Below are 12281 nucleotides of genomic sequence, written 5' to 3' on the forward strand. Positions count from 1 at the left end.
AAATATTTACCCCATAACTCAAGAAAAAAGGGAAAGCACACTTAAATGGGTCACTTTATCTGCAATTAAAAAGAAACCTTTTTTCCTCCATGTCTCTGGACTGTTAAAACCCACTAAAACCCATTTGCACAACAACAAAGTTCACAGTTCAAGGAAGAAAACTTGAGAAGAGGTCCCTAATGAATAAAAGAAATGGAAAATAGTATCCATAACTGATGTTTGCTAGAGTTGGAGTCAAACATTTGGAGAAGATAAAGGGGGTGGTAACTAGATGGTGACCAGCTGTTCTCCATCATCAGAGAGGGGGAAAGAAAAGGAAATTAGTTAAATTAAAAGCACAAAAGATTTCAACATGAGACAAAAATCTTTACTATAAAGGTTATCAAAAACACAAAGGGACAAATACAAGAAGACTGAAATTTCTATCCCTCTGGACACTGGTTATTAGAATATGTCTAACTGAATTGACTGGTTTAAGAACAACCCTGGCATGAGACAGGACCCAGGGCTGCATGGTCCTTTGAAATCTCTCATGCTTCTCATGATCTATGAAACCTGTGGGCAGGGATAAAAGAAAACAGGATGAGAAAGAGTGGGCAGAGGAAGTTTCATATCCTGCCAGTGATCGGACTGTCAAAAGTATTCTCTTTCCTCTGTACTTTGTTCTATGTATCATTAAAACAACACAGTGTTCACATACTTAAGTTTCTCTAGGCCACCAATGTAGAGCAGGTGTCTCCGTGAGCTAACAAAATGCTGATTAAAATACAGAGATGTTGGATGAAAAACAAATTTGCTTAGCCCAAGAAAATCAAGGGGCCTGTTATAGACACTGAAGGAATTCCCTTCCCTTACCTACAAGACTCTTAGAAAGGGGTGCCAGGTAGAAACTGATCATTCTGTCTCTTCCTCCTCCATTAACACTCTGGAACCTCCCAACACTGTTCACCCACCACCACCTCACCACACACAGCATCCTACGTGAAATCACACTGGAGCACTCACAGGTAAGCCACTGGAAAACTTCCAGCAAAACAAGACCACAAAGGAAAAGATACCAAATAGGTGGGGAACCTCTAAAGCTACTCAAAGAATTCTTTCCAGCTCCACTGTCACCCACATTTTCCTTTAATTTCCCCTCCTGTGAATATACTCTGTAAATTCAGTGGAGGGCTGAGTTTCTATTAGCATATTCCTCACTTTCTCCACAAAGCTCCTCATCTGTATGTAATTGATGTCTCAAACAGAGATCCTACCCACAGACTTCGGGCCACCTTAAAGCACTTTTCATTTCTGATAAAAGACCCTTCAAACTGTGGTCTCTGAGCCAATGAAAACAAAGACTAAGCTGAATAATGTTTCATTAAGTTAACACAACTCTGCCAAGAATCACACAATCAGAAAGTCACTTATAAAATTGGCCATAAAGAATAATGAAAAGAGGCCAAATAAAATTCTTGAAATGTTGGAATCATTATTTACCCTGGGGCTTAAGGTCTAAAACATAGGATGCATGTTCTCTATTTTTTTTTTTTTTGTAAATGGGAATTTAAAAATACAAATTCCCTTGTGTGCTGCTTCCTCCCTGAAAGCCATTAGGGTTAATAGCAAGCAGAACCCCTTTTGATCTCTGTGAATGAAAATTGTATATTCTCTGGTTTTCTCATTTTAGGAAAATAAATAGGATGGTTGCTGTTGATTTCAAACATGAAATATAGCCATAAGAAGGAAAACGCATTTCTTTCTTATTAATAACAATTTTTAGGTAGAGAATGAAGAGGAAGAGGACTGCCAACTGATGGGATCATTTTATATAAAATATGTATGCACTCTGCAAATTAGCAATGCACTGTAAGTCAACTTAGTATGTGTGAGGAAACTCGTGATATGCCAATGTATTATGCTCAGAAAACAACTCAGACACAAACATACCTACAAGTCTCTGACTAAAACAGACTATAAAATTCATAATATTTTCTTTGGGTGACAAAGATCTATACTTATATAGGCATAAATAGTCATGGGTTGTCAACACAGATATATCAAATGATTCACCTAAATCACTCTTTGATCTCTAGAGCTTTGCTTGTAAAATTTAAACAGTTTACCTCCTCAAGTCTTATTTCCAATACTTACTAACTTGAGAGACTGTTCAGAAGTCAAAGAAACATACACATAATCATAGTTCTGTGTCTCCTAAATTCTACAATCAGTAATATAACACTTTTCCCACACCATAAAAATTTTCAACAAAACTTTAAAAAAAGTATCTTGGCAAAGCATCTCCCATTTTCAAAGAATCCGCTTTGCTAGCCAACTAATTCTGGAAAGAAGACTAAAGCATTACTGTCATTATCTTAACTCTACCTATGGATGCCAGTGTTAATGAGTGGCATCAAGCTAAGATTTCATTCTGGTTATCAGTTTCTGTAAGATTATTTATTTTCAAATACTTCTCTACTTAACTCAGTTTTGTGACTCAAATGTCAATTAATCTTTATTAATTTAAAATAACTATGGTAGCATACTTATTCTTTTGATTGTGTCAAGAGTATTTTACCCATCAATGGTTATTATTTACCTTAATACAGTACTTCCCACTTTTCGCCTCAATGCAGGAATACCAGAAGGGGAAGGAACAGAGATAGAAAAACAAATAGTGGGACCTTCCCTTCCTTGCTCTCTCCTTATTTCCCTCTTTCCCTCTCAAACCCACACCCACACATGCACCTCGCCTTCTCTCTCATCAGATTTTCATATATTTGTACAGCTGCAAGAAGTATGGAAAGCACATTCATTCTAACCTCTGGTTCAGATATGTAGGTACAGTAAGCAAGGAAATCACGTAAAGCAGCTCAGTTTCCTGGGATTTATTATTGAAATTTAAGTAATCATGTGGTATCCCACTGCTTCATTTGAATAAGCCAGAGGTTCCTCTTGGTCAAATTCTCAAATTTATGACCAAAATGGATATGCAGTAATGCTGAAAAGGCAAAATGCATCAGTGGCCACTGGTGGATAACTGTCCCCTCTGGTTCCAGGCACAGTGTCTGAGTGACTAGAGCCCAGTCTTTGTATCCCACATACCTGAGCTTGAGAGTTGAATGAGACATTAACCTAAGTTTGTTTCCCCACTGGTAATTAAAATAAAACAACAGAGCTTATAAAAATCATGTGCTTCACAGAAATGCTATGAAGATCAAATAATATGGATGTAAACAGTTTACAAAGGCTTAGAAGCACTCAATAGATCTAGGTTTGAAAATGTATCTTGAGGCTAGATTAATAGGCTGTACACAGAGGTGCATGATACTTACATAAATAGAAAATATGCTCGTCCTGCAAGAAGCAATTGTGGTTTGCAATAAGATACAAAAGTGGGCAAGTCAAGGAAATACTCAAGGAAATAAGCTATTTACTATTCTTTCAGTGATTCCCCAAAGCAATTTCTCTAATGCAACTTCAAAAGAGAGGCCAGGAAATCTAATTTGGGTTGCTTTAGCTGGATATGTGGGGGTATGCATTATTCCATGAAGTACCTATTCACATGTCAAATTACGGGAGTTTGCTTATCCCTGCTTTGGTTTAACTATTGGCTTAGTGCTCTCACCCTATTTCCCACCCGTGCCCAACTACTAAAACTCTTCCTCTGTCTGCTTTGGAATTCAGTATTAATCCTGAGAAAAATTTCCTGCAATCCCCATATTCTCTCTGAATACTTCCTTCACTTTTTGGTTTACAAAACCTGGCTCTCTCCTTCAGACACTATTTCTCCAGAACATTCTCCAGTGGTAGCCACTGTCTTTTCTTGCCCTGTACCACCGCATCTGGAATGAGATAGACAAGCTAGCCTTTTCCCATTCTTAAGACTCTTCTCCCTCCCTGCTGCTTAGATGCTGCCAGCACTGTGTTTCATGGCATCAGACTATACTGTCTACTACTCCTATGGTACGTATCTGCCAAATTCTATGGCCCCCTCCTCCAGGCAACTCTGAAAAATACACATACTGCTTAACCATTCATGACCACTGTAGACCTAGCTCCCTTCTTTCATCTATGACACATATTCCACATCATTCCCCTAAAGTCGATGTCCTAGACTCCACTCTCTTATCCTCTTGCGTCTAACTCATTTTCTCTAGAATGCCATCTTAAACAGGCCTTCCATCTCAGTGAGACTTCTACACACCATCCTTCACATACTCATTCATGTTGTCACTTATCTCCACATCCAGCTTAAACACTGATTTTTAACTTCACTTCACACATCCCTCAACTCCTCTGTCCTCCTGCTTCATAGTCACATTTGGGAAACCCTTAAATCTAGTCAAATCTAACCACGTACCCACTCTGCACTTGACAGCAGTCCTGAACATAACTGGGTGGAGGGAGGTTGCACAGCTGTGTTTACTGACCTATTATTAAATTCAAAATTAATAACCCTTTTTTTTCCAGTACCAGGGATCAAACTCAGGACCTTGTACTTGTGAGGCAGATGCAGCACCACTGAGTTGAATCCTTGGCCCCCAAAATTAATAACCTTAAGAGTGCTTTTAATGCTATCAGGCTCTCTTAAACAAGTATTTTAAATCTTCTCCTTAAATCCCTAAAACTATCCCACCATTCTCACTTCTTTCATAAAGAAAATGCTTCAATAAGCAAACTTCCACACTTCCTCCACATGTGCTCATATACCTTCACACTTATGGAAATAAGCTGAACTCTCCTCCAGCCTCCCTTCCAGCACCTGTCCACACCCTGCTAAGGCCAGTCTCATCGGATAGGTCCCATTCTTTTCCATCCAATCAAGTACATGACAGTATGACATCCCTCCTACATTATCAACTTTTTTCAGTAAACATTCTAATAAATGATTTTCCATTTTTAAAAAATCAAAACCTTTTTCTTGAATCTACTTTCTCTTCCAGCCATTTTCCCACTTCATTCCTTTTCTCTAGCTCAAAAGAACCTTCAAAAAATTGTCTACACTTGTGATCTCCAATTTCTCTCCACTCATGCTTTTGAATCCACTCCATTCAGGTGTGCTGTTACCATTTCACAGAAAGTGTCAGTGTCCAGTTCACCCATAATCACAAAGCAAATACAGTAGTAATTTCTCACCCACCACAACCTGACAAATCAAAAGCACTGATGTATTTGAGTTTCCTTCTTGAAACACCTTCTTCACTTGGTTTCCCAACAGAACACTTGTTCTCACATCCCTTTACCATCAGTGTCATTTACTGTTTCCTACCATCTCTCCAACCTCTTGAAATTCAAGTGCCCCTCACCTCAGTCTTTGACCTCTTTACTTTGTGATTTACCTTCAGTTCTTTGGTGATCTCATCCAGTTTCATGTCTATAAATGCCACCTAAAAAGTGACCATTTTCAACTCTAACTCCAGCAAGGTCATTCTCTTGTATTTCTTTTTTTAATAGTTTTTTTAATTTTATGGAAAAGTAATACAAACTTTCATTAACAAAATAATAAGAGAACAATAATAGTTAATACACCATGTATCATTTTCAAAGTAGTTACTCAGAGTATAAGATAGACAAAAAAGATTCTCTCTTACAAAGAAGAAACAGTAGCAGAACATTTTCTTTTCAACTAAGAGAAATTAATAGTATGAACGAAACAAATATTATATACTTAAAAGCTTTTGAAACGATGGATATTTAATTTGGGGAATTATTTAAATCTCTCCCTATTTCTTATTTATCTATTTTCTATTTAGCTCTTAATTTGTGTATTTTGAATTTTTCACATAAAAGAAACTGCAATATTTAATCTTGTATGTTTTATTTTACTTCACATTATGTTCTCAAGTTAGATACATTTACCTACAAATACCTCAATTATCTTTCTTTATGCCAGAGTAGTACTTCATTGTGTATAAGTACCACATTTTCCTTATCCATTCATCTGTTAATGGACATACACAGTTACATGATCTAGATCATAAATGTAGGTTAAGACCTAGTTATCATAAATTGTGCTCTATAAACATGGGTATGCACGTATCCCTGTAATATTCTGATTTTAACTCTTTTGGGAAGATATTTAAAAGGGGGACAGCTAGGTCAAAAGGATTTCTATTTTCCGTTTTTTTTAGTAATCTCCAAACTGATTGCTGCAGTGTATTAGTTTACATTCCAATCAATGATGGAGAAGAATTCCTTTTTCCCCAGATTCTTCCTAGCATTTGTTATTACTAGGTTTTTCTGAAGATAGCCCATTCTTTTGGGGGTAAGATGGTACCTCGATGTAGTTTTAATTTGGATTTTTCCAATAGTCAGTGGTGTAGAACATTTTTTCCTGTATTTACTTGTACTTCTGAAAAGTGTCTATTCACTTAGGTTGCCCATTTTTTGACTGGCTCTTTTATTTGGGAGAGTCTAATATTTTTGAGTTCTTTATATATTCTAGATGTCCTCTGTCCAAGGAATAGCTGGAAAAATTTTTCCCATTTTGTAGGTTGCCTCTTCACTCTGTGGTTTCTTTTGCTGTACAGAAACTTTTTAATTTGATATGATCCTATTTGTTGACAGTTAATATTATTTCTTGTGCCATTGGAGTTCTGTTCAAAAAGCCTGTATCTTCAAGAGTTGTACCTATTTTATCTCCCAGCATGTTTTAACATGTAGATCTCTGATCTATTTTGATGTTAGTTGTATATCTCACCATGTACTAAACTAAAATTTCCTTTGAATTTTAGACAAATAAATGCATGGTTACTAACACATCCATCTGGATGTCAAAATGGAATCTCTTACTCAAAATCCAGAAAAAATTACTATGTCTAAGGTAAAGACAATGCTATTTTTATACTTGCTCACACTCAAAACTTTGGAGTCATTCTTGATTCCTTTATCTTGTATCCACATTCATCAGTCAGCAGCTCCCACTGAATCTTCCTTCAAATGTACCCTGAATCTAATCACTTTTCATCATATCCACTGCCGCCCCTTTCACTCAAGTAACTATCTTTCCTCTACATTCTGGCTATATCTTAGATTATGGCAATAGCTTCCTGTTTTTGTCCTTGTTTTCTTACACTTGGTAATATAGCTGAAATGTGAGATCGCTGTCTTTCTAGCTCAAAACCCCGTAACAGAATAATATGTCACTCACAGCAAAAGCCTACAGCAAGATGATATATGATCTGGTTCCCATAACTTATCTGGTTGCATGTCTTACCGTAATCTCTTCCTTTGTTCACTCTAAGTTCCCTATGATACCAGCATTTTGCTGCTTTTGGAATGTTTCAGGCATTCTCCTGCCTCAAGGCCTTTGCAAGTACTATTCCCTTTACCTGGACTCTACCTTTCAATACCTGTTCCTTCACTCCACTCAGGTTTTTTTTTTTTTTTTCAAATATACTCCTTTCCTCTACTCTTTCTTCTTAATCTTTCCTAGTATCACTTGTCATAACTAGATAAGCTACAAATATTAAGTATTTACTTCGCTTATTGGCCATCTCAAAGAATATAAGCTCCAAGAGAGGTTTATTTCTCTTTCTTACTGCTGGAAATGCTCAGGCACAGAGTAGAATCTCAACACATGTTGAGAGAGACCATGAGTGCTCTCTTGCGCAGAGAGTACATCAACAGGAATGAGCTAAGATTCTCCTTCATCTCAGGATGCCCCATTCACTGGCCCATCCAGAATGCCAGAAATTTCTGTGCACCTTTGGTTTGTCTTCTCTTTAACCTCAAGTTGCTGCCAAGGTTTAAAATACCACCACAAAGATGGGGTTGAGGGGTGGGAGATAAATGGGGATACAGAGTTATCAAGGCAAGTGCAAGTTGGTAAAAATAATCTAAATGTCTGAAGCTATTTTACTAAGAGAAGAATCTCTGTTTCTTATGTTAAATATACAACTCCTGCAGTAAATCAGATAGGAATGAAGTACTATCAGTCTTACGGGCCTATGGGCTAGCACATCAGTCAGTTTAAAGGGCAGGACTGTGGTCAACATGGGGAGAACATGGGAAGGGATTCTGATGGCCACCAACAAAATGAATGACTTGAGGTTATTACTGAAATACAATATTTCTGTAAGGGTCCTTTAAGATTTGTTTGCTTAAAGACAATTTACTGATTCTTATGAGTCTACTGGCAGATCTTAATTACAATCTTCCTCCCAAATCATGACTGGGGACCAATGGTGGGATGAATGAGCAGGGTGAAGGTATAGCAGCTTCTGTGGGACAAAACTGCAATACTGAATTATGTACATGAACAGAATCACAATGTAATTGTCTTGAGAGTGATAAAAATGAAATAACAAGGTCAGAATTCAGAGCTTGAAAATATCTCCTTAAAATCTGGGAAAGGTTATTCCCTTTTCAACAATGTTTAACAAGAAAACATCTCATTTGGACCTTTTTTTGTTGTTGTTCTGTTAGGAATAGTAATGCTAAGCTTAATTTACAAAGAACAAAATGGAAAATCAAGATATTCTAAAACTACTTGGAATCACAGGAAGTAGCAATACAATTAGTAATAAAACAGAAGTAGGTATTCTTAATCCATCCCAAAGAATAAAACCACTATATACCTCCAATTACTCTATTACCTTTACAGGAGGAATACACTGATAATGGTAACACTCCAGAAAGTGATTCAAGAAAAGAGACACTGTTAAAAAAGAAAGGCCAAGAACAGTATACATTTCTTATATGCTAATCTTTTAAAATTATTATTCTTTTCATTAAGTTTATTGGTACATTTTATGTATATTATACAGTCACATTCATCATTGGGATCTTGTACCTTTACATGATGTATCTTGGTTCTTATTTTTTCCCCATTCCCCTGCCCTCCCTTCACCCCCTCCTCCCTTCCCCCCCTTCCCTATTTACAAAGGCTTTGTTTCCATTTTTTTTCTTTTCTCGAATTGTTTTCTTTTCCCTTCTTATCTTTCCCCTACCCCTCCCACTTTCCCTAGTAAGCAGTAAAAACACAAGAAAACTTTATCTATCAATGCTTGTGATCAATTAGTGAATTACTGGAGTTCTAGGCTACTTCTACAAGGTCAAGGGTTTTTATTTTAAAGCTCCTCACACTTACCTCGATTTTCCTCTCCATTGGCATTTGCCTCAGCCATTTCTGTGCCATCCAGCTCAGATTCACAGACTAAATCCAAAGTTCCATCTGCTGGGCACGACTCCTCTTTCTATATTATTTTTTAAAATGATGATTTATGGAGATGTATTAGCAACTGAAAACATTTAAAATACTTTGAGAACCCTAAAACATTATTGCAGCTGAATGTGATTTGGAATTCGAAAACAGATTTACTTTTTAGTGTAAAAGTCACTCCTTGGGATGAAAATAAAATCTGGTGAAAGCTCTTTTCATGGTTGGTATTTTGGGCCAACATTTCAAAATCTATACCAAAATTTAAAACAAAAATCTTTTCTTTTGATATATACTACTTCCATTTTTTCAATTTTACAATCCTCCTGATGTAAACAAATAGATTAAAAATTCAGAATTTTGATTAGTAAATTAAATACTAAATAGGTACAAAAAGTAACTAAAAAAGTCATTATTTTGACAAGCCTGTTATTTTCTGAAAATCACACAGTGACAAGAATCCAATGTCCCCCCCCCCCCCCCAAAAAAAGAATCCAATGTCCCATACCTAAGGAAAAATCCCTGCTTTTTTTTGGCAGGTATAACTTGGAGTTTTTAAAGAAAAAAATCTCAGAAGAAATCAATGAATTTTAAATATAACCCATCATATATTAAAGAAGTGATTCCTTTTTAATTCATAAGAATTAATATATCATATTTACTTGTTATAAATTACACAATCATTTGTAAATCATAAGAATTTAGTCCTCTGGAATTTTACATTTTAGATAGCATATCCCATTCTAGATGGAAATGGTAATTACACTAAAATGATTAAGACTCAGTTATCTGAAACTTTCTATTTTATTTTTGTATTTTGCCCAAATAACAAGTATGAATTATTAGTAAGACTTCTTTGAGATCACCATTTATTGTCAAATTGGATACCTGATTTATATCAGAAAGTTTCTGAGCATAAGGAATAAATAACTTATTTTTACAAAAAACAGAAAGGCATACAGGTGTGAAGCCTGTATATCAACCGATGGTCATTAAATCAAAGAGTTTATGGCAACTGTGATCATCTTAAAGTCCTGCCTGATGACCCATGACACTCTTCCACATAAATTTTAAAGAATCAACAATTTTAAGGAAACCACTATTTTCCATTACCACGTGTTATGCAGGAAACCACAGATATATTTTCCTTAAAGAAATATGTCGTTGTTTATTCTTAATATGAAATAACTTTATTACGTATGAAAATATTTAAAACATCTAAATTATTCTCTTACTCTTCATTCAAATCTAATTTTGTTTACCTTCATTAGGTTTGAAAAAATGCATGATGCACAGTAGTAATACACAAAATCAAACACAATCCAACTTACTTTGAGAGCATAGAGGCCTGACTTTCCAGGGATTTTGAAGAATGATCCATCCCCTATTCGAGTGTTAGTGTGAAGCATTGCATTCAGACAGGCTAATGGAGAGGTTCCACTAGAAAATAAAAGTGTGCAAAAATGAAGCAATCTGATATGCAGCTTCTGTGGCAAAACTGTTCTCTGAATCTCAAAGCAAAAAAAAAAAACAAAACCTTCTTGCATGCCTTTTTAAAAACCCTGAAAACATCTACATTACAATAATGGGCCAGTCCAGTTTCACCAAAGTTAATCAGATGCATCTGTCTTACAGGCTTCAGGCAAAAAAGTCCCCTAAATTGAAATTATGTTTTTATTCATAAAGCAACCAACACTGTATTTAAAGAAACCAAAGCCCCAACTTTTATGTGGTGTTAGACTATGAAGCCTCAGTTTTAAAATATTAGAGACAACTTGATGGTTGCACTTGAATGATCAAAAAAAAAAAAAAAAACAACTTCAAGGGCAGCTCCATCTCCTAGGTTGAAAAGCAACAAAAGAATAATAAACCAGGGAAGAACTGATTTGAAATTGTAAGCATTTAAGTTACTCACAGGAATGCATTTCTCACATGGCCAAATCACAATTTATATCTGTATCCATATCTCTGCTACAGCTTCTACAATGACATCCTTTTCTCAATTATGTCAAATACAAAAAATATGTTTGGGAATTCTGCCCAGCTAATAATTATGTTCTGCAGTAAAAATGCAAGTGGCTGAATTATGAAATCAGTTTTTTAAAAAGAAATCAAACAGTATTAAACTAATGATTTTAAAATATCAAAACACATATGTGCAAACATTACTGGGATTTATTTATCTAACTGCCAAGATATTTGCAAAATATAAAATATGTATGTATTTCCTGGGGTAGATTTTTAGATCATTTTTGTGTTTTGCTTGCAAATTAGTTTTTTCCAAGATAGTATTTAACCTATAATTATTGCTTTTATGTAATTGTTTCTATATACATTTAATTTCCTAATATGCTAAAAGACCAATATTTGTTCGAAACAATTTTGATTACAAGCACTACCTACACCCCATATGCCTCTTCAGAGTCATGGGTTCTTAACTCAAAATTTTCTTAGACAAGAAGGCTTTTAAAATATTGAACGTTAAAACTTTGAACTTCTGGAGTAAAAACATGTTTATGTTACTAACTTAAAACGTCTAAAAACCAAGATTATCAAATCTTTTACCTTAAAATTTCACCAGTGAAATGAAAAAGTCAAATTTGCTGAGCTGCCAGAGCACACTTAGCAGAAAGTCAGCATATATATACATCATGGTCATAAAGGTTTGTAAGTATTAGAGTAATATGAAGACTATACTCTCTATTATTTTAGGATGCAGCTTCTTTGTGCCAACACATAAACATGATTCCATTGGATCTGACAAGAAACAAGAGTCCTAATATAAATCTTGTCATAGAACAATGCAGTTGTAGCACTAAAGTACACATGGTAATAATGTTGTGTGCTTATGTAATATTTTTACTCATGAAGCTCCTAGGATTTTACAGACTTCATTTCATTATTCTCCCTTGCAAAAGATTTTTGCTCATATTTAAATTATCCCAGTCATACCTATAAAGTGAAATACATTTATCTCCCTACAAATGTCTCTTGGTGAATGAATTCCAGATAAATAATGCAATACATGTTATACTGAACACTGCACAATATACATTTTTACATTATACTCTTTGGAAAATTTGAAGCTGGGAATCATTGTGCCAGATTTTTAGAGTTTTAATTTAGTGAAACTGTC

General features: G+C 35.3%; 1 protein-coding gene across 1 annotated transcript in view; it reads right to left on the reverse strand.

Annotated features, from left to right (window-relative positions):
- Positions 1-10585, reverse strand: part of Asxl3 (ASXL transcriptional regulator 3) — a 109584-nt gene extending 98999 nt beyond the window's left edge. The window contains exons 1-2 of the mRNA XM_021236659.2: positions 10477-10585; positions 9077-9182 (exon numbers count right to left, since the gene is read on the reverse strand). Coding sequence (XP_021092318.1) covers positions 9077-9182; positions 10477-10554 — 184 coding nt within the window. The 5' untranslated portion in view covers positions 10555-10585. The remainder of the gene's footprint in view (positions 1-9076; positions 9183-10476) is intronic.
- Positions 10586-12281: the final 1696 nt, after the last annotated feature.

The sequence above is a fragment of the Heterocephalus glaber genome, unplaced genomic scaffold (assembly GCF_053883595.1).
Source record: "Heterocephalus glaber isolate CG9 unplaced genomic scaffold, H.glaber_assembly_v1.0 deba00000331, whole genome shotgun sequence".
Lineage (NCBI taxonomy): Eukaryota > Metazoa > Chordata > Mammalia > Rodentia > Bathyergidae > Heterocephalus > Heterocephalus glaber.